This window comes from Leptinotarsa decemlineata, unplaced genomic scaffold, assembly GCF_025532065.1.
Source record: "Leptinotarsa decemlineata unplaced genomic scaffold, Ldec_3_MD MMD2_tig00026314_RagTag_RagTag, whole genome shotgun sequence".
NCBI lineage: Eukaryota > Metazoa > Arthropoda > Insecta > Coleoptera > Chrysomelidae > Leptinotarsa > Leptinotarsa decemlineata.
This window is the reverse complement of record NW_027412684.1, coordinates 7703216-7727577: the sequence shown is the minus strand read 5'-3', so window position 1 is coordinate 7727577 and position 24362 is coordinate 7703216. Positions and strand designations below refer to the sequence as shown.

The 24362-nt window shown below is 36.5% G+C and overlaps 1 protein-coding gene across 1 annotated transcript in view; it reads left to right on the top strand.

Annotated features, from left to right (window-relative positions):
* The window catches only part of vermilion (Tryptophan 2,3-dioxygenase vermilion), a 36343-nt gene extending 12413 nt beyond the window's left edge, over positions 1 to 23930 (top strand). Inside the window, exons 2-8 of the mRNA XM_074181769.1 lie at positions 265 to 422; positions 536 to 666; positions 6052 to 6243; positions 6938 to 7105; positions 17618 to 17867; positions 22618 to 22711; positions 23616 to 23930. Of these exons, the coding sequence (XP_074037870.1) occupies positions 265 to 422; positions 536 to 666; positions 6052 to 6243; positions 6938 to 7105; positions 17618 to 17867; positions 22618 to 22711; positions 23616 to 23817 (1195 nt within the window). The 3' untranslated portion in view covers positions 23818 to 23930. The remainder of the gene's footprint in view (positions 1 to 264; positions 423 to 535; positions 667 to 6051; positions 6244 to 6937; positions 7106 to 17617; positions 17868 to 22617; positions 22712 to 23615) is intronic.
* Positions 23931 to 24362: the final 432 nt, after the last annotated feature.

Below are 24362 nucleotides of genomic sequence, written 5' to 3'. Positions count from 1 at the left end.
TGTTTAATTGTTTTCTGATAGGCGTCAGTCCATCAAACCTACTGTGTAGGTATATCGAGACTGGCCTGAACGTTTGAATTTCATTTGCTTTAAATTTTTTTACTGTCAGTCTCCAAGCATAGCCCATTGACTAATAAGAAAATATCTAACTAATACATTGAAAATCTGAAAACTTCTCTCAATTTTACTCATTAGTTTCACTATTTTTTTGAAACTTTTGCATTGGTTATTCTGAAGCCACAATTAACATGAATTTTATTCCAGTGATTCCGCTCAAGACGGCGAACAGCTTGGAGAAGAGGCAGGAATGCTGTATGCTGAATATTTGATGTTGGATAAGATTTTAGGAGCACAAAGATTACTTGGGGAGGAATACCATGCACCAGTTCATGATGAACATTTATTCATCATCACTCATCAGGGTGAATGAAATTTGTTTTACTTACGTTTCGATATCTCGTTGTGACTTTTACAATTTTCTCTTCCACCAAATATTTTGTGATTTATCTTTCAAAAACCTTTTTTCGTTTTTCAGCTTATGAACTTTGGTTTAAACAGATTATATGGGAACTAGATTCCATCAGGAATGTTTTCAGTGAAATTCTGGAAGAATCTCAAACACTGGAAATTTTAAGGCGGTTGAACAGGGTGGTCCTGATATTGAAGGTGAGGATATTTTAATAAGGTAAAAGTGAAGTCTATAATCTGAACTGAATATGAACTTATGATGAGAACGTATCTGATTTCTGTATGATTATTTGTAATGGATAGACTCAAAAACATCTAGGATCTATTTCACTGATGAAATCTTAATCCGCTATATTCTATAAAATAGAAATACCTACAAATATTGTAGGAACGAATGACATGGCATCAAAAGTGAAAATAAATATTTATCGTATACTACATGCTCATAGTACTATACATCAGAATCCAAACCTAACCATCTGACTCATACAATTATCTTGCCAGAAATATGGGGAAACTTAGAGGACACTGATTTGGTTTGAACTCTCGATAAAAAAACTCACTAGATTTTGAGCTTTAAAACAATTTACTGTTTGATATTTCACAAGTAATTCATTTCACTCAATCAAACGAATATCATGTGGAACGGTGATTCGAGCCATACGGCTAAACGATTGATTTTCACTGCATATCATCTAAATCGTGCTGAAAATTTCACTTCGAAAGGTAAGACCAAGTTTCCGTTCATGGGGTGGTCAGCGACATATTTCAACATATTCTAATAAGTTAGTACAGCCATATTCCAAAGAAGTGTTGAGATATAATTTTGGAGAAATTGTATTGTCCCTATTCTATAACGATATTATTCGTCAACACCACTGCATATAATTTCTATCTGCCGACCTTATTTTGTCTAGGCTGCTTCAATTTTGTGATCATAAACATTTATAAATACACATGGTACTTATGAATATTACTGGAGTTTTATTCCAACACCAATCCATTACTTTCAACACCTCAGCACGTGTTTCAATCACCTAGTGATCATCTCCAAGAGAAAGATTGAACTTCCTCTTGAAGTTTATCACTGTTAAAGAACTCTTCCATTTGGAGAAAGCATTCATATGGAATAAACTTTCTGAGAACGTTTTTCCAAATAGATTGATCTCCAGCGATTCAAATCGATCATTACTTTCGTAATGAGCACCTCAAGGATTTTTCTGTAGTGTTGTGTTTGGCCCTTGAAAAAAAATGCATTACATGTTACATATATTCTATGTTCTTGCTGATGGGTTTGACATATAGTTAGAGTAAGAGTATATATATGAAACACATGACTGTGAACTTCCTCCAAAGACGCCTAGATTATCTTTTTTGTGGTATCTATTCAAGAGAAACGAATGAGTAGGTAGGTAGGTGGGTCCGAAAAGTAATCTATTTGAATCTTCACTGCAATCAGCAAGATTTTATTGTGGCATACACCTATTGACACTCGATCGAACGGAGCTGATTACTTCATTCAGTGAATGGTATTTCGGATCAGCTGAAACCTTCGTGGAGCAGGCAACAGGCCTGGTGGCTCTGCTACCAAGCCCAGAATTTCTTCGTGGAGAATAATCTCCTTCAAGGTTGACAGACCATAGTACTGTTTTTTCAACCAAAGAGAATATAATCCATGTTCAGTCTACGAGTAACTTCGACAGGTAGGTAAGCAACACAAATTGTGACTCAGGATGGAGGTCTTCTGTGACGCTTTGATGGAAAAAACTACGAAGTTCTTACCACAATACCCACGGCAACCTTTTCATATGGGAATTTGAGAGTCAGCTACACCTAATGATGCTTTATTGTTAGACTTGCAGGGTCTTTTTGCCTCTGCTATGGGTGACGAATGTGTAGAGAATTTTTATCAAAATGAACTTCTTATCCGGCAACCGTCGAATGGACATTTTCCTCTTCCATACATAATGACTACTAATGCTTCGAAAGTGACTTCTTCAAAATCTAAAACGTTTATCAATAATTTTTTATGATAATCTAATGAATTCTGAACACGTATTATATTTTTAATATTAAAAACTTGCATCACTGTGAGTCTCAGATATTTTAACTAGCAAAAAGTTTATGTCGAGATGTTATGACATTTTTTCTTCGCGAGCACTATAGTTCAAAATTTTCTTTCGAATGCGACTTCTCAATTCGCCAATAAGAGTAGCACTGGGATCGTCATCACACAACGCCATGTTTGTAGCACGCAGTTTTCACCATGTAATTCTACTTCAACCATGCGCCAAAGAACTTCATCGACACCGCATCCTGTTGCAAGACTATTTTCAACAAGTTCTTGGTCAGGAAATTGTGTAATTTGTTATATTTCAACAATTGGTCCCGACAACTCTATCCGTTAATTCTACATATTTGTTCATAACGACAACTGATGATTATACCGGTAAGACACGAAACGTTTTATGAGTTTTTCAACAACATCCCAATTAGTATAAATGCTATCGGCTCCATTTTCAAGCATTCACCACACAAAATCTCTATTTTCATTCGATATAAACTATGTTTTGTTTGGTATAGAAATATATTTTTTGGATTTTCAACATATTGAGATGATTTGATAGATATTGGCAAACGCAAAAAAACAGTACCAATGAGTTAAATTTAAAGCCTTCCATCTATGATTCGAAATAAATTCTTTTGAAGGATTCGTAACACCAAATCAATGTTTTCTGGAGAAGTCATCGCTAATGCTTCATTTTACTTTTGTAAATTACCTGGGTATTTTTTTTCAGGTATATATTCACAAATCAAGACAATTTATGGTTATGAAAATGATAATTTTTTTTTTCTAAATTTATCTCACTTTTCTCTGAGTCCCCTTCTGGATAAAAACACCTTCCGGTTCTGGTGTAGGTGTTTTCAGTCGCAGACTCAGGACAGAATTATCTACTTGCCTAGGAACTTATGCAACTATATTTCAAGAGGAAATTTACGCTATTGAATTGTGTGCGGAGAGATTGGATAAATCCAATCTCACTCACAAGTCAATAAAAATATTCTTGGACAGTCAAGCGGCGTTGGAAGTTCTTGGCTCCTACCGAGCAACGTCTAAATTGGTAGCAAACTGCCAAAAAAGACTCTCCTCGATAGGAAGACTAAACAGATTGTCTCTGGTCTGGATTCCTGGCTATACTGGCCTGGAAAGCAATGAAGCTTCTGACTCTCTTGCAAAGGAGGGTGCTGCAAGTGGCTTCATTGGACCAGCTGGCATCGCTTTGGTCTTTTCCAAAGAAATACTTAACACCTGGATGGCAAGAAGAGTTATGAACTTCTGGCAGAATCTTCCATGATTGGCTCACTCCAAGGCGTTTATTCACCCTTCGAATCTTGATTCCAAACAGTTGTTGGACTACAGTAGGGATGAACTACGATGTCTAACAGGCCTTCTTACATGTCACTGTCATTTGAATCATCACATGCAGAGACTTGGACTGCCGCAAGACAATGTGTGTCGCCTCTGCCTGGAAAATGATGAAACTTCAGAGCATATACTTTGTGCCTACCCCGCTGGGGACCGAACTAGGTTCTTTGAGTTCGACAGATCCGTACCCTCACCATCTGACCTGAAAGACCACTCATCATACAAACTAATCGGCTTCGTTAAGAAGCTGGGTTTATTTGACCGAGTGTAAATAGGTGTGAGCTACAATAAACCCTTTATGGGTTGCGGTGGAGGGTCGAACAGACCCACTCACTTTAGACTTACCTACCTACCCCTTCTGGTTTATCATCTGGAACATTGCTGATCTGCTGAATGGTATATCTTCCTAGAAAAACATTGAGTGAAACTTACTCTTTTCATCTGAGCTTGAACTCTTAGCTATTTTAATTTCAGTTGGCTTTTCTGTTCTTTTCAATTTCATTATCACGTATTTTTCTGCGTCAAAACAAACTGTTTTATTTTGAAGTTCTTGTCTGTCTCGAGATGATACATGCCGTTCTGAAGTTGTCTTTTGAAATATCTTCGTCTCGTTTATCTTGGTTTGTCTTGACCAAGATAAACATACAGCAAACTCATGAAAAATACAAATGAATCAACTGTAACAAAAAAAATATATAAAAGGTTGAATAAAGAGATAGTTGAAAGATAAAGAACATAGTTGAATATTTTTAATGGAAAAATCGTCACCGCTAATCTGTCGTTTCCACTGTGAACTAAAGATACTCATCTGCTGAGCTGAGTGGAGAAAATAGTGATACAAAACCATGAACTGCATGGAGAAAAGTTGATCACAAAAAGAGAAGTTGAAGATGAGTTTGTGAAACACATGCACAGTAAAAACTCCACCATTGAGTAATAATGAAATTGAGGCATCATCTCTCCATAAAATCAAAACTATATTGAGTTCAGCTTGTCATATTATGAGCAGTTTCCAAGATAAAATCGAGCATATGTCGCTATGATATGAAGAAGCAAGATTGCATAATTCAGTCCTATCTACCGAAATTATTATTCTGATGAAAATATTTTTGTGCACGAGGAATTGTTATTTGCGTACAATGACTACAACACAACTATGATAATAACAAAATCTCAATATGAAACATTTCATGAAAATCATCCTAATTGGTTAATCAGACTCGATAGATAACAGTCCAGCGGTTATTGATAAGTTTTGGATCTTAGTCGCTTATAAGGGGTCAATAACATTCATTACTAACTGTTATAATTTACCGAAAACTTGTTCCAGTCGAAACATAAGTTATTATCTATAGTTGAAATCAGAAATGGGATATATGCCTATTTGAAAGTTCAGGTCTTTTATTTTATTCCTGTATTGTAATAGAGAAATGCTACACGAACATCCTTGAATACAGGTTAGATGAATATGTCTTTTTTGGATAGAACCTATTATTCTCGGAGCGTGTTTAAAAACGAAGCTCCATATACTGGTTATAACAAAGAGGTTCGCCATAAATTGAACCCCATATTCTGGGGTCAAATAAAACTCGATTGGGTGTAACTTACCTCAATGCAAATGTAAGACAATCTCTTCAACCCATAAAAATTTGTTAGTGATATTGAATCCCAAAACTTTTCTATGCGTTACAATTGAATTAGTATTGTGACCCTATTGGTTTATTATGTTATTTTTCCACCAATTTTTCCGCAACGTAGACTACTTTTAAAATACGCTACAAGCTGAAGCTTCAAAATTGACAGTATGCAGTTCTTGAAGCAACTGTTTGTGATTCATCAATAGGAGCTACAAGTCTTGAACATCTAGCTAACTCTTCAGAAGTTCACTTGTGATATAATTGTTGTAAGGACTTACAATTTGCCACGTAGGAAAAAAAATCATTGATTGTTTTGGTGTAACGAATTATTATTATGTTTGTCAGTCTATATTTTCTGAAGATACAAGTTTGATATTTGTGACTGAATTCGTAATCACAAAAATTGACACTCCAAAGAAGCGAAACAATTGAATGAAGATAAAAGTGAAAATTTAAACATTTTCTAGTTTCTCTGGTGATTACCTCATGGGAGAAAGTGTATGATTCATTATTTTATAGGTATTAGTGGATCAAGTTATGATTTTGGAGACAATGACACCACTGGACTTCATGGAGTTTCGAAACTATCTTCGACCAGCATCAGGATTTCAAAGTTTGCAATTCAGACTTCTCGAAAATAAGTTGGGTGTTCGTCAAGAAAATCGTGTGAAATATAACAAGAACTATGCTAAAGTTTTTGGAAATGACGAAGTAAGCTTTCATTATACTTAATTATTTTTAGAAATGTCTTTATCATAACATTGAAGCCGGTTTTTATTCCTTCTCTTTTATAATTTGTGAATATATTTGAAAAAATGTTTCGGATCTGTATGTACCTACAGAACGTCCATTGATATTGATATAATTTTTTTCATTTCAATGGAAAGATTCGGAGGCAAATTGGATGTTGCCATTGACTTTTCTTTAGAAGAATTAGATATAAGCAATTATGCAGCAGACAATGTGGCCCTTGTCGTTATAATGTAAATGCACTTTCGAATCACAGTGGGACTACTTGCAACGGGCATTACACAGCCTTTTGCAGACACTCTTACAGTGTCACGTGGAATGAATACAATGATTCACACGTGTCCCCAATTTCACCAAAATCGCTTGTGAGTGAGGAGGCATATGTCCTCTTTTATAAACAGGAGGGAACAAAGCAGCACTTTTGAGTTTTTTTTCAATAAGCTGAATTCTGTTAATTGATTTGGTATTTCATGATTCTTCTGATAATAAACTAGTTTATTCAACATCGAAAAGCAAATTTACTGAAATCGAGTCAACTTTATTTCAAATATAATAATTCCTACACAGAATAGTTTTAAGTTTTCTGCACAACCTAAAGTTATTTCAGAATATTGTAAAAATAGATGAATTGATTTGAAACTGTGACTTACTTTAGGAAGCCATGAAACAACTAGATGTATCGGAGAATGAACCTTCTTTAACGGATTTGGTACAAGGGTGGCTGGAGAGAACTCCTGGATTAGAGATGGAAGGGTTTGATTTTTGGGGGAAATATGAGAAAGCTGTAGAAATTTTGTTCAAAGAAGATGAAGAACGTGCAAATGTGAGTATCGCATGTTATATGCAATCGATTGAATTTGGAGTGTCGTATAATCATTCATTGTTATTATTCCGAAATAAATGAATAATTGATCTGATTCATTCATTACATGACGGCAAAGCATCAGAAAGAGAGAAAGGAAATATTATAATTTTTTTGACATTTTATTTTATTCATCTTATATTTCAGTGATATTCATTCCTAGTGGGATATGTTCACTATATTTGATATTCAATTCATCATGAAATATATTAAGATCAATGAAAATTTCAAATAATTATCGCATGTTTGGTTTTCTGCTTTATTTTCTGCGGGATATAAATAGAGTTTGTTGTATATCAGGTGAAGGTTAGGTTAGGTCCGAAGTGAGTATGACTATTCGACCTCCACCGCAACACGCAAGGCTGCATAAGATGATTCAAATGACAGTGACCTGTAAGAAGGCCTGTTTGACATCGTAGTTCATTTCTACTGTAGTTCAACAACTATTTGGTATCAAGCTTCGAAGGGTGAATAAACGCCTTGGAGGCCATTCCTGGAAGATTCTGTCAGAAGTCTATAAATCTTTTTGCCATCCAGGTGTTCAATCCTTGTTTGGCGAAGCCTAAAGCGATGCCAATGACAGGTTCTGGTCCGATGAAGCTGTTTGCATCACTCTCCTTTGCAAGGGAATCAGCAGCCTCATTGCCTGGCCAGTATGGTCAGGAATCCAGACCGGAGACAATCTGTTGAGTCTTCCTATCGAGGAGATTCATTTTTGGCAATTTGCAACCTATTTAGACATTGCTCGACTGTCCGAGAATATTTTTATTGACTTGTATATGAGGTTGGATTTTTCCAATCTCTCCGCACACAATTCAATAGCGTAAATTTTCGCTTGAAATACAATCGCATAGGTTCCTAGGCAGGTTGATATCTCTGTCCCGGGTCTGCGACTGAAAATATTTGCACCAGAACCGGAAGGTGTTTTTGATCCATCTGTCAACCAACAACTATCTGCTCTTAATATTTATTTTTCATGGAGGATTCAGTCCTCTCTACTCGAGAACAGAACTTTATAAGGCAGTTTATAGTTGACAGTTGGAGGCATAAAGTCAGAGGTCATTTCCAGAATGCTATGTCTTCCAGTATCAACCAAAAGTCTGTTGCACTCTACATTAAATTGACTTGTGCGATTGGCAATGTGCACAAGTCTATATGCAGTTCACTAGCCTCTCTTTCCAGAGAGAATGGGAGGTGGTAGATCTAGAAAGATCTCCATGGCCACTAACGGTGTGGTACTGATGGCACCACTGATGGTTAAACAAGCCTGTCTCTGTAAGCCAGAGACCATCGCCTGGGTCATTTTCTGTAAAAGCCTTCGGCCACCAGGCAATTGCATCATAACTGATCATTGGTCTACCAATCATCATATAAATCCAATGGATTCGTTTGGAACCTAACCCCAAGTTCAATCACAAATTCTTTGACATGTCCATAGGGACAGTTTGGCTATGCGTAAAACTTTCTAGAAGTGAGCGTTCCAAGTGACTTTTTTATCGAAGACAATGTCAAAATATTTCACCTCCGTTTTAAGTGGAATGACCTCACCACTGAGAGAAAGTGGCGTTAGATCGTTAAATTTTCTCTTTCTGGTGGAGGGGATTATGATAGTTTTGCTGGGGTTGACAGACATCTGATCTCTCAGGCATCAACTGTGAACAACGTCCAACGTACTTTGGAGGATATTACAAGCTACCCTTTCCGCTTGCAGATCTGCTTTTCTTCAGTCAAGGGCTTCAAGCAGACTATCCATGAGGAGCGACCACAGAAGTGAAGATTGTACCCCACCTTGAGGGCAGCTCCTAGTGACCCTCAAACTGAAGGCCTCGCCTTCAGGAGTGGTAGTTGCAGTTCTGTTTACTAGCATGGCATAGATCCAGCCAGTTATGGTGAATTCTATACCTTTCCTAGCCAGAGATGATCCTATAGATTTTGGTAGTGCATTGTCGAATACTCCTTCAACATCGAGAAATACAGCAACCGCAATTTTCTTGTTGTCAAGGCATTGGGAGATTTTCTCTACAAGGTTGTTCAATGCTGAATCTGTTGATTTTCCGATTTGATCAGCATACTGGTGGTTATTGAAGTAGGATGTATATAATGCCACCCTCCTGATGTGTCCGTTCAGTATCCTCTCATTTCCTTTCAACAGGAAGGATGTAAGGCTGTTTGGTCATACCGATTTAGCGTGTGGGTTTGTCCGACCCACTTTAGGTATTATACCACCCTTGCTGCTAACCAACTGGGTGATATATAGTTCCACGCTAGACTAGCTCTATACAATTTTATCAGAATAGGTGAATTTATTTCCAGTTCGTTTTGAAGAATAGCAGGAGAGTGATTTTCAAAAGCTCTAACTTTTCTTTTCTAGGGTTCGTGGATGTTCCATTGGGTCGTTAAAGCTCCCCAATTTCAACAGTCGGCTCTCTAGAGATAATCTTGTGATGCGAGGTGAAATAGAGCTGCTCGAACTTCTTTTCTTTACTTATCCAGGCTTTTGTTCCACCACGAAGAGTTATGATTATCCCTTCTACACCCCGTGGACACTTCTCATAATAGAATGAGATCACTGCTCGAGAAATTGCTCCGCTACTGTATCCATATCATTACAAATTCAAGTTCAGAAAGTATTCTTGGAAAATTCATAAATTTTTGAGAGTGTTATCCTACATCTCCCCACGCAAAAATACCAAAACGTAACTGTGATCGACCTAATGATAGTGTCTCATGATGGATTTTCACATTTATATCGTAATAAAGGATAAGAAGGCAATAACACATAGTTCGAATCAGGCTCCGTTATCAGGTTTATCAGATTATACTGAACACAGTAATTATTAATATGTTGAGGAAATTATGAGTACACATAGTCGAATTATTCTGAAATCAATGGACTATTATATTTTTCTTCGAATTGTTCGATTCTTCAAATAAACTGAGTTTGTAGATTTCATAACTGACATAATATCTTTCTATACCTTTTCTTTGATCGAATGGTAAAATACACGGTATCATAATTTACTCTCCGTTCCGTAATATCTAGTAATTGGCCTCTAAAAATCAGGGATAGGAGATAAACAACTTTGGGGAAACGAGCAGCTAACGTATAATTTATACCTTACTGACAAACTCCCCAGAGGGGTTTTAATTACGGTCTCTCTTGCACGCAATTAATTTTGCGAAAATTTCCTCCACTAACCAATGACTCTGTACGAGAATGATCAACTCAGGCAAAGTTGGAAGAAATAGTATGTGAATCGGATCCATCCCAAAACTGATTTATTCAAAATTTCATAATTGTTGAAAAATAAGTTTAATTACTCAAAGAGACATTAATTTATATGATAAACTGAATATTTTGAATACATATCGAAACAATAGTGTCTCTCAAAAGTTCTTTCATATGTGGCAAATGCAACTACTTTTCTGAGGCTAATACCACGAAGATATCGCATTATATCCAACATGTATTTACGCAAGTTTTCTTGCAAAGAAAAAATGAGTTCTCGTTTGTTCACCAGCAAAACCTCAACGAAGATATCGAATGCTTACCTACAGACAAGGTTTCGGAGTATTATCATCCGGGACTCGACTGATTTCTTCGAAGCTACATCTGAAGGGGAAAAGAATCATAATAGTAGATCACAAAAATCAAAGCTTGCTGAATAAACCTATTACAATATTACAATTTTTTTTTGACGAAAATGCGATTTTTCTGACGAAAGCACTTCTTTTTGAAAAACAATGGATTTTCAGGCTTTTGTGTTATTTTTTTCGTATTTTTAATGTTTTGCTATTCAATAACTTCTCATGTTCACTCACTTTTTAAACGGTTTTATTTAGCTTGCCCTGCTTGTTTGTTTGGTCAAATTTAGTAAACGAAATTTGACCTTCTTCCTGTTGACAGATTGATCTGATTATTGGTACACACATTTAGTTCTGACAGTATAATTTGATCAGTACAATAGTAGTGAACCTTGAAATATGCGAATTCAAGATGGCCGCTGCTACAAAATGGCGGATTATATATTTTTTCACAACTACCCAAATAAGAATATCAAATGACAGGGTCGGACCAGTAGAATACTAATACAGTAGAGCAGCAGTACCGAAAACCAAACTAGGTTTGTTAATGCTTGCAACAGCTGCAAACTTGGGATTATTGAGAGCAAAGAACTTCACATTCAGTGAATGAGGGATATATCTTTCTTGTCGGTAGTCAAAGCTGTTGATCAAAACTTTACAAAATCCACAATTCCACCACTAACACAAACGGATGGTTCAGTTGCAACAACAGCCATAGAAAAGCAAATTTACTAGCAGAACAATTTGGTACCACTCCACAGTCGATTTTCTGGGAAAGGCACAACCCACTTTTCCCACGCAGGAATCTACAATGCTGGAAATTACTTTTAGACAACGTTTAGTCAGGTGAATTTTGAAACAGCTCAATATCAACGAGGCATCTGGCTCTGATGAAGTGCCCGTCATCGTACCTAAAAAGTGCACAAATGAACTCGCACCAGTATATTGCAGACTTTTCAACCTGTCTTACAAAAAAGGGTTATTTCTTCTTGTTGGAAGATTGTTCGCGTTCAAACTATTCCCAATAAGGGCAATAAAAGTTTTCCAAATAACTATAGATCAGTCGCTTTGCTATCACTGATATCGAAAATCATGGAGAAAGCCGTGAACTACCATATCTTCAAATATTCAGAAGACTTTAACCGACCGACCGAGCGATCATCAATATAGCTTTTAGAAACAAAGATCAACAGGCGACCTTCTATCGTATGACAACCGTATTTGAAGAGTTATGAGCTGTTGCGCTTGATATTTCTAAGGCCTTTGACTGTGTGTGGTATGAGGATTAGCTGGCAAAACTTCAATGCCATTTTCGTCAATGGCTCTTCAGCTTCCTGAAAAAAAGTTTCCTGCAAGTAGCCATCTATGGATTTCCCTACCGAGCAACGTCTAAATTGGTAGCAAATTTCCAAAAACGTCTTCCCTCGATAGGAAGACTAAACACATTGTCTCTGGTCTAGATTCCTAGTCATACTGGCCTGGAAGGCAATGACGCTGCTGATTCCCTTGCAAAGGAGGGTGCTGCAAGCAGCTTCATCGTACCAAAACCTGTCATTGGTATCGCTTTAGGCTTTGCCAAACAAATATTGAACACCTGAATGTCAAGAAGATTTATGGACTTCTGTCAGAATCTTCCAGAATTGGCTCACTCCAAGGCGTTTATTCACTCTTCAAAGCTTGATATCAAACCGTTGTTGGACTATATATGTCTAACAGGCCTTCTTACAGGTCACTGCCATTTGAATCATATCATCATATGTTGAGACTCGAGCTGTCGGAAGACAGTGTGTGTCGCCTGTCTTTGGAAAATGATGAAACATCAGAGATCATGCTATGTGCCTGCCTCTCTGGGGACCGAATCAGGTTTTTAGAGTTCGGCTGTGCCGTAGTCTTACCATTTGACCTGAAAGACCACTCACCATACAAACTAATCGGCTTCGTTAAGGAGCTGGGTTTATGTGGTCGAGTATGAAGAGGTGTGAGCCACAATTAACCTTTGCATGATGCAGTGGAGGGTCGAATAGACCCACTGACTCTGGACCTAACCTAACCTAACTTATGTATGTCTCATACTTTCATCATCAACGCTGGTATTCCCCACGGATCTAAATTACCTTCAACCTTTTTTTTTATAGTATATCAAAGACTTATTGGAGAAACCAAGAGTTCAATTATTGCTTTCCATTTGGATTCCTGGACATCGGCTGCATATGCACATCTTCACTGGATCTATGAGTTATTTCGAATTGGGGTGAAAGTATTCAGATTCCATTCAATTTCACAGAAACCCAGGTATCAGTTTTCTTCGAAAAGTTTTTTTACAAACCGAATATAATAATGTCAGGTCAGACAATTATACTTTCTGCAGTTTATTGTGGGTTAAAATGGGCACCAATATGTCTTGGCACAATCATGTAGGTAGGTAGGTCTATAATGAGTAGGTCTATTCGACCCTCCACCGCAACCCATGAGGATTTATTTCGGCTCAAACTTATTCACACTCGGCCAAATAAACCCTGCTTCTTAACGAAGCTGATTAGTTTGTATGATGAGTGGTCTTTCAGGTCAGATGGTGAGAGTACGGATTTGCCGGACTCGAAGAATCTGATTCGGTCCACAGCGGGGCAGGTACAAAGTGTATACTCTGCAGTTCCATCATTTTTCACACAGAGGAAACACACACTGTCTTCCGACAGTCCAAGTCTATGCATGACTATAGTCGAACAACTGTTTGGAATCAAGCTTCGAAAGGTGAATAAACGCCTTGGAGTGAGCCAATCCTGGAAGTGGAAGTTCAGTGTTTGTTTGGCAAAGCCCAAAGCGATGCCAATGACAGGTTCTGGTCCAATGGAGCCGCTTGCAGCACCCTCCTATGCAAGAGAGTCAGTAGCTTCATTGCCTTCCAGGCCAGTATGGCCAGGAATCCAGACCAGAGACAATCTATTCAGTCTTTCTATCGAGGAGAATCTTGTTACAAATTTGGTTTCGACTAGGTCGGACAGTGTACCATCGTACAACAATTAGGCAATTCCGATAAATGCTCCTTTCTCATTTATTTATTTTCTGAAATGAATTTTAGCAGCTCTGTCACCAGATGCAGATTTCTCCGCATCAAATTTTGAATATCAAGGCAGGTCCGAAAAAGCTGTAGGGTTCGTGCCGATCGCACGAAGGCCGGTCTTTTTGAAATCTGATCATTTGGTATACTTACTTATATTCTCTCCCATTGTGTGGTTCCAGAACTGAATTTTAATCTTAATTGAAATGCTTTTCAGTCACTATTCTCTTCTCGTTAGATTGACAAAAGGTCTCTCATTTGTTTGTGTTCTCTTAACTTCATCTTACTCTACAAGGATGGTATTTTTCTCAGTCCAAGAGAAAATGAAAATCCAAAGGTTTCAAATATAAAGTATAATAAGTAGAAAAATGACTCCATGAATAAAATAAAAACAACGTGTGAAATATTATATAAAAGGAAAATGTTAAATCCTATAAAATGAAAGAATCAGAACAAAAGAAATGCCGCCAATTTTACCATGCTATTTACTATTAATCTAACCTATTTAATAATTACAAATGCGCCAATTAGGTACAAAAATACTCTTAGTTTTACTTTTACTCCAGGGAGAGTGGTGTATAACTTTAAATTTTCACCCCTTTTATAATTGTATTAACAACTTTATCTTTAAGAACAACAATCAGCGCTAGGAACCCCACAATATGCAACTTTCTGCAAATAGGAAGTGGACTCAGATAAAATATTATGTGAACTCTCTCTAAATATCAACTGGTTATTACAAAAAAATGACAAACACTCACATAACGCCTCTTTGGGTGGTTCATGGTCAACCATCGGTTCCGTTGATCCGGTGTGTTTTCAACACCAACACTTTGATTTCGAACTCCCCTGTACCCATCACCGGTTTATGATTTCACTACCGATTTTACTTGAATTTCGCACCACGCGCTTACAAAAAATCAACTCCCCTATTTAGGCCACCTCCCTTAGCTTCGAAGGCTGAGGGATAAGACCCCCGATCTCGTCTCGACGAGATCCGGTGACCGACCTATTCTGTCTCTCCCGTAAGAAACCTCCCAAGCCCTCGCATCACCTACGCTATCCACAAAAATCTCATATCAGCGTTTTTTCAACCTTCCCAAGTGTATGATCATCGGCAGGATGCAATACATTTATTTGTTTAGTCTAAGTAAATTTTAACATGACCACAACGACGTTCGAAGGTCCGACAGTCATAAAGTAATTCAGCGCTTTTTCAGCTTGAAAAATATCGACACCGAAGAACGGGTGATCGACCTCGATCTCAATGAATAAAATAGTATTCGATGGTACTATCGCAATGGCAGTTATTACAGTCTTTTTTGGCAGTTTGCTACCAATTTAGACGTTGCTCGGTAGGAGCCAAGAGCTTCCAACGTCCGAAAATATTTTTATTGACTTGTGAGTGAGGTTGGATTTGTCCAATCTCTCCGCACATAATTCAATATCGTAAATTTTCGCTTGAAATACAGTCGCATAAGTTAAAAGGTAGGTAGATAACTCTGTCCTGGGTCTGCGACTGAAAACAACTGCACCAGAACCGGAGGGTGTTTTTGATACATCTGTGAATCAACAACTACCTGCTCTCAATCTTTCCTTCTCCTGCAGGACCCAGTCCTCTCTACTCGGAAATAGTACTCTATAAGGCATTTCGTAGTTGAAAGTTGGAGGTATAAAGTCAGAGGTCATTTCCAGAATGCTGTGACTTCCAATGTCAACCAACAGTATGTTGCACTCTGCATTGAATTGATGTGTGCAATTGGCAATGTGCACAAGTCTGTATGCAGTCATCTAGCCTCTCTTTCCAAAAAAATGTGGAGAGGAGGTAGATCTAAAAGGATATCCATGGCCACTGACGGTGTGGTACTGATGGTAACACTGATAGCTAGACAAGCCTGTCTCTGTGAGCCAGAGAGCTTCGCTTGGGCCGTTTTCTGTGAAACCTTCGGCCACCAAGCAATTGCACCATGAGTGATCATTGGTTTGACAATCATCACATAAATCCAATGGATTTTTTTGGGACCTAAACCCCAAGTTTCACCACAAATCCTCCGACATGTCCATAGAGACACACAATCATGTCACTGGAGTGGCAAAAGCCGCTTTTCAAAAGCTTGGATTACTGTTTCAAACCAGAAAACTATTCAGACTTCAGCAACTTTTATTGCTTCATAAAGCTCAGATTATACTTTCTTTGAAGTATTGTTATCACGTATAAATCTCCGCCCCTAAGCATACCCTGAAGCTGCTAGATTCCAATCTGAAAATAGCCATCCGCCTGATTGCATCCGCCCCATTGCAGACACGAACATCACTTGCAACCTTGATGTTCTGGAATATCAAAGAAAGTTTGGAGATTTGTCTCTCTTCTATATGAGTATCAAATGACAAGGCTTGACTAGAAGGTACTATAGTGGTGAACTATGAAAAAGACGCAAATCCAATGTAATCTATACAAAGAACTTTGTCAACTCAGAATCGGGATAAAAGCATGGATCTCGCACCCACAGTAAAAAAATTTTTTGGGTGAACGGTTTTATTGAAAAAATAATAATAACGATGTAGATGATCTACGGCACTGGTCATATAAAAAATATTTGTACGAAGCGAAACCTAGGTGAATGTGTAAATACTTCGCCCAACGATTTTATTATTTTTTTATCTGCTCGATACCGTGTATTGCTGACGAGAGTGGCGTGATGACTGCTACTTAGGACCTTTTGAATTTTGTTTCTGTTTTCTGTACATTATTCACATCATTCTTATTTTTTCAATGGAATCGTTGACATACATTTTTTTACTCATTTAATTTACTGGGACCTTCGGGTTTTTGTGTTTATTCGATATTCTGTTTTAGAATCATTGCATTTTACTTTTCTCATCTCGCTCAATTCTTTGGTGTATACTATTGTCTCTCCTTTAGGAAAATTACGTTTTCACCAAAGTGAGTGGATGTAGTAGAACCTCCGCTGCGACTCGTGAAAATTTATTGTGCCTGAGACCAAATCAAACTCAACTAGATTCTCAACTACTGATTTAGTGAGTGATTTTTCTGTGCTAACCAGTTGGTTTGCACCATTTTTTATTGGGTGGGTTTGTGATACCACTTGAGTGGATGATGGAATGCAACTGCTTTTTTTCGACATTGGTCGTACATGAAAAACTGAGAATTAAAATCTCACAACCCCATTGATTTTAAGAAAACATTGAAGGAGCATCTACATTATATCTGAACCATATGAGCTGACATTTTCCTGGTTACGACATTCTGGTTCGTAAATTTGAGTTGAAAAACAGCTCCTGCTGACACTCCTCCCATCAATTATCCTCTATTAATCATGTTCAAATTGATCACTCCATTATTATATTGTACTAATGAATATTATGTTGATTGTATCTTTGTTTGAATGAAGACGATACTTCGTAATTCCTATTATAATATTAGGAGATGAGTAGGACTCCTTTTTATCGAAATTGAGAACAATTTTCCTGATCGCAATTGAAAAATGTCTCCCCTTATCATACAAAGAACCCACCAATGGAGGCTTTTCTCACCAACTTAAATCTAAAACTATATCAGACCAAACCAATGAATTCTCATTCTTTTCATTTGTAGAGATTCTGAAGTAGTTCACCTTATCTCTCAAGTTTCATTCGTTTCTCTAACAATTATATTTTCTCTTGCAACCACAACTTCAAAATCAGTGCATCAGTGCAAGTATTCTAAAGTGGGTCTTAATTTTTCTTCCACTTCAGCAAACTCAGAAATGAGCTTTCGAATATTTCTCCCGAAACGTTATGAATTTTAATGCGCTTTTATCTGATCACAGAACGAAAAGACAGAAGCTCTTAGGCGATATCGGCTCAACGATTTGGCCAAGCGAAAAGAAATATACGAATCAATTTTCAAATCAGAGATACACGAGGCGTTGGTTTCGAGGGGAGAAAGGAGATTTTCTCACAGGGCGTTGCAGGGAGCCATCATGATAACCTTTTACAGGGACGAACCACGTTTCAGTCAACCGCATCAAATTCTAACGTTGTTGATGGACATCGATTCGCTGATCACCAAATGGAGATGTAAGTTTTTTACAACAAATTCCACTAAGCTAAAAGAAGGAACCGATTTTATGGAAATAATAATTCCACAATTTTTCAAAACATTCCTTCCTTATACTGGCTGTTTCATATTAAGTACGTTCCACTGGTTTCTGCCCCAAAATATTTATTACTTGTTGGCTTACTGGAGTTGTTTTTTTTTTGAAGTTTACTGAAACAGCTCTGATTTTTATTTTCTTTTATATAATTTGGAATCCGGAATTTATTAAAATGGAGAAAGAATTAATAATTTCATTTGAAAAATATGTATAATGATTTCACAATGGAGAAGGAAGTCCACAACGAATTGTCATTCTCAGACGTATTGGTGAAGAGGACCGACACAAAGTGAGAAAAGCCACTCACATGGGATTATATCTGAACCACGAATCCAACCAGCATCAATCGACTGAAAGGGGACTCATCAAGACTCTATTAGTCTTGATGCTTTTGGGCTCTGTGATACGAAGGAAGGTCTCGAGAAGAAACTAGACATCATCGATAATGATCTTCAACAAAATGACTACCCCAAAGCGATGGTGGAACAGACTTTGGCTAAAAGGCAGCAAGAGCCTTACAAGAGAAGCCGTCACAACCAGTGCGTGCACTTCTCTACATCAGAGGATTATCGGAAAGGATAATACGAATTGGGTCCACGTACAATATCAAAACCTGCTTCAGATCCTGCTACGGAAACACTATCCGTAGCAACCTGACGCAGGCCACCTAACGCGGACTGCGATTCCAAGAATTGCATTTAGCGAATTCCCTGCAAATGCGAAAAATCCTATATCGGTGAAACAAAGAGGTCATTGAACAGTTGCATTGCCGAGCACAAGAAACACACACAGCGAGGGGAAACCAGCGAATCAGGAATAGCGGGCATGTTTGGACCCATCAACATAACATCGAGTGGTCCCAAGCTGAGATCATACACAAGGAGGAACACTGGTTAAGGAGGAGATTCAAAGAAGTCGCATACATGTTGTCTAACAATGTATTCAGCCAAGCTAGCGTAGAGATACGCAACATATGGAAACCTATAATCAAGCGAACAATGGCCAACTCCTGCCAAACGGCTATCTCCCGCTGAACTAATGAAGCGAAAAGAGGAGATAAGTGAAAGTACTTGAACTACCCATAAATAGTCCGGTTATCACCTGAAGACGATTGTATATACTAACAATCGAAACATTGTGAAGTAACTTGACTTGAAATCTTCAAATTTTCAGTTCATTCCAATTTCAATTTCTTGCTTAATTTTCATTTTAGTGTAGATTCATTTGAGGTTTTTTTTTGCTTAATATTATTGTTACTTTCAGCTATTCTTTCAAATTTTATAATTTTTAATGGTTCTTTTAGTGACTTCAAATCATTTTATATATTACTAGACAATGGAAGTCCGAACTAACGAAATGTATAATATTTATCTCTGGTTTCTCTTCGGTGCGAATGAATCTTTCGCCTGTTAATATAATATTTATGTATATGGAAAATCCAGTTTTCGGTGGCTTTTTCTCAAAATTTTCTCAAAAATTCAATACAAAAAAGCTCATAACGTGTTAAGATTGAATACTCATACTGAGATTTTTCAACTGTTTTACTGTACAGTAACTTCTTCAGGTATGTCCAGTTCTGAATTAGTTCTAAATTATTTCTTAGATGATTCTTTCCTCATAATATAGTAATTCAGAAAGTAGTAATCGGGAATATAAACATGATCTATGTGATGCACTGTGATGAATATTACTGGAATTGAATCCCAGCATCAAACCATTATTTTCAACACCTCGACACGTGTTTTAATCACCAAGTGATCATCTTCAAGAGGAAGAATAAAAATATACAAATATTACAAGAAATTGCTGCTTCTTCTTCATTCATGCATTTTCTAGATGTGACACTACACACTGAAAGAAAAATAATTCCATTATTATTTTTATTTGATTTCTCTCAGTTGCGAAATATTTCCATTGCGAGTCGGTTGAGGATATTTCTGTGATTTCTTAAATATGATGCTTTTGTTATTATTCGATAATGATTTGCAAATATAAACATAATATGGCAACGGAATATTTTTATGTTGCATTTCTAATAAATCAAATGTAGAATGGTAGAATGTAGATTACAACAATCTTGTGATATTTTTATAGGAGAAACAACATTTTCAAATAAATTTTATGCACTTACATTAACCATTCTTCCAGGTACTCTAACAAATGCTCCACCAAATTTTTACCGTTCATGAATATTATTGAATGTATTGAGTTATTTGAAAAGTGTTGTCCGTTTTGATGTCCTGTGTTTTTGTAGCTCCATATTTCGATAAATAATTATTCAACTGTGTCGTGGTATATACTGATCGATAGAGAATTTTTTACTCTATACATTGTTGTTGTTCATTTTCTCCAAAATTCATTGTTTTCGCCTCTTTTCAGCTTATTACTATATGATGTCGTTCAGCGATTTTTGATCAATTTCTCTCTACGAATTAGAGTTGATACAAAGCGCTGCCAAAAATTCAATAAGGCATTGGGCAATGTTAACTCATTGTTCGACGTAAGTATGTGAAATTTTGTTTCAGATATTTCAGCCTCGAATACTAGCCCCCCAAGTGGTCGACGTACAGTAACTCAGGACGAGGATTTAAGAACCCTGGTGGAGGGTGACCTATCAGAACCCGTTTGTAGGATAGCGGAAGAACTGGGCATCAACTTCTATTCGGTTTTTATGGTTTAAACTTATTGAAAACGTCAAAGAGCAACAAAAATTATCACCCACAAACAGAACGATTCTCTTTTGGATCGGATCGTCATGTCACCTCTATCTGAACAGTGTTCAGACCATGGTCACTGTATGGTGGTCAGCAGCTGACATGATTCACTATAACTTTCTTAAACCAAGTCAACTCATCACAGCAGAGTCCTATTGCGTTAGCAACAGCGGGAACAGAAGAGGTTCGATTCTGCTCTTCAACAACGCCCGCTCGTGCGTTTCACAAATCAAACGAATTGAGCGTCGAAGTTCTGTTTCACCCACCATTCTCTCCAGACTCCATGCCAACTGAATAACACCTTTTCAAGCACCTCGGTAACTTTCTCACCGGTAGAAGCTTCGCCAATCAGGATCAAAGCTCACAATTTTTATGCTGATATATTCAATAATATTCATGAATAGTAAACATTTTGTGAAGCATTTGGTACTTCGAAGAATTGTCAATATAAATTCATGTCAATATATGTTCATGTTTCTCCTATAAAAAATATCACAAGATTGTTGTTACATACATTTTACTGTACTGAAATGTATCACATTCAAATGAGTAGAAATATAACATCAAAATATTCCGTTGCCATATTATATTTATATTTGCGAATCATTACCGAATGATTTGGAATAACAACAAAAGCATTATATTTAAAAAAATCACAGAAATATCCTCAACTGACTGGTAGTAGGAATATTTCGCAACTGAGTATATAAGGGGCGATTTTTTGTTATATTTGCATATTTTAATCTTTCTCTTGAAGATAATCACTTATTGGTGATTGAAAAACGTATCTAGGTGTTAAAAATAACGGTTTGGTGTTGGGATAGAACTCCAGTGGTATATAATTTATTGAAATGGTTTTTGTCGAATGAATTCTTTGTGTGACATTATTCTCAATTGGTTTAAAATGATTTCTCCATCAGGTAATGTAGCCACAAATAGCTTTAACACCTCAATATCAACTCCTATTACATTAGGGATATTACTATATAGAGTTGATCATGGAATCAAATGATTCGCATCACTTTATGTTGACTTCATATAATATTATTCATCACAGATAATTCAGGTTCATTACAAAGAAGGTTGTAGTTTGTATGACTTTCACTACCTGACACATTTTCATCATTTCTGGGAGCAAACTAATAGAATTTGACACATAATAAAAAAAACTGAACCATACTGAAAATCTACCCTACTCACTAGTTCGGCATTGGAAAAAAAACTTAACTTGGGGCAATTATTCAAATACATCCAGCTATTGAACGATAGTTCAAAATTACTAGAACTATCAATATCTAAGCATTCAAATAGATCAGAATAGACCCTTCTCTTTGTTAAAAATGGTTTTTAAATGAATCATTCATTTTCTCATTAAAAAAAATGCTTCTATGAATTCTTATTCTTTTCGGGGAAGTTCTCCATGTTTGGCCAATGTTAAACTCGAGACATGAACCATAAATCAACTTTTATACCCTACATTGGAGATTTGTCTCTATTGCTTGTGAGAAATTGACAAAAATTATTATTTGTTCTATGAGCTACGTACAAATATTTCATTCCCAAAAAACCAGTGATATTATTGGTAGGTTCCGCAAAGTAGGATTCATGTGTCTTCGCATTCATAATTAATCTAGTGGGTTCTGTGAATACCTACTTCCCTGGCTATTACCACTGTGGATATTGAAATATATCCGACAGACATTACTGCAAAGGTAGTTGGGAGAGATGATTATTTCATGATTTCATTTCGAAATATTTATTTTTTTACACGCATGCATCTCTCAGTGTTTGAAAAACCCATTTCGATTTGAAAGATTTTACGAGAGAAAAATTATTGGAGGTACACAGGTCAAATTTCTTCATTATCTGTAATACATGAATAACGTTTTTTGTTGAATATCGAATCAACCTTTTTTTCAACAGACAATCACTCATAAATCATAACTTTCACTATTGCAGACAACCATATGCTAATGGTCCAGCGTATGATAGGCGCTACTCAACTGGGAACAGGAGGTTCATCTGGATATCAGTATCTGCGATCTACATTAAGGTAATCAACTCACAATTGGTCCTTTTTCCAAAAACCTTGTCAAACAAATTGAACAGAAATTTAATTAGGAAAAAGTATTATTTAATGTTGGTTTATATAACATTGTCTGGATGATAAATAATGTATTGAACAAAAATCATTGTTTGTGAAGGAGATCATAGTTATTGTATGAACCTTCATGAGAGTCTCACCTCCCACGATCTGAAAAAAAGAAAATTATAGTGGAAAAATTTGTAGTTTTAGAAATTCCAAAGATTCAGCGTACCTATCCATTTATCAGTAACTTGTCGTATTTTATATAACTTTAGTTTGATTTATTCTCAAACTTCCTCGACGGATTGAAAAAAAATCATTGGGAATCCGTAGAGGAAGGAATGGAACCAAAGAAAAACTGTTATAGTTTTTTTTTCTATTTTGAGGTAAATTTTGGCCTCCAAAATGTTAAATGTTAGTTACTGATATAAAGCGCATTTCATTTTGAGTTTATGCAGTTACCCATAAGGGTGGATTAGAAGTTTCCCTTCTCACGTCTGTGAAGTTTTCTAATGTAATTTTTTGCGATTGTGGAAGATGAGAAATACAATAATGGTGCATTAGGGTATCATTTATGATATTGCAAAAAATATGAAGAAATATAGGGGAACATAAAAAAATCAGTAGATAATAACAAGAGATCGAATTCATTGTCGAGTTCTATGATAGTATTGACCGATATTTGTTGAAAATTCATTATGATGTATTCAAAATATTCACTTTAATGTGTGATTTTACCTGAAAGTTCACCTGTCGCGGTTTTGTAAACTATCAAATGGAAATCTCACATTGAAGTGTGTTTTTATATACATTATTTACCAATTTATTCTCAGTGTTTTTGTTATTCTCAATATTTTTTTTTGTTTTCCAGTGATCGATACAAGGTATTCGTAGATTTATTCAATCTATCAACTTTCCTCATTCCAAGATCTTATATACCCCCGCTTGATGACAACATGAAAAATCATTTATGCTATTGGGGACCTATACGCAAGAATGAACAGGAGGTTGATGAACGAAAGACCAATGGAGATGCTGAGGTTCAGAAAAATGTAAATGGGCAAATACGATGAGCCACTTCGAAGTAGTTTCATCGGGGAATAATCGTAGATAGATAGTTTAGCACTGAATATTGATGATCACATGGAATTTGTATTGTTCAAAATGGAATATATATGTATAGTTACTTATGTGGTTTTCTTTTTATGGCTCATTAGTTGAATCACAACCCTACGATCAATCCTCAACCATCTATAGAAAATTTGTGGTCTGATCTGAACAATCAGATGAATAGACTGAAAGTTCATTCAAAAACCAACTTCCTCCTTCATCTATGCATGGAAATCTCGCGAAGAACAAGAAATAGAGAAACGGTTACATTGTAGCAACTGGTTTGGACTTCTTATAAATTAAAAAAAAATCGACTAGAACTTTTTTGGTTTCGGAAGTTTATGGGGAAAATCGAAAACTTCATTTTCTGTTGTATCTTCATCATTGATGGATATATTCAAGATCCGTCAATACGTCCACTAGTCTTTCAAAATATATTGAATTGAACTTCATACAGGATATATCTCATTTTAGACAACCTTCAACTTTGAATTCAATAGAGCCTGGG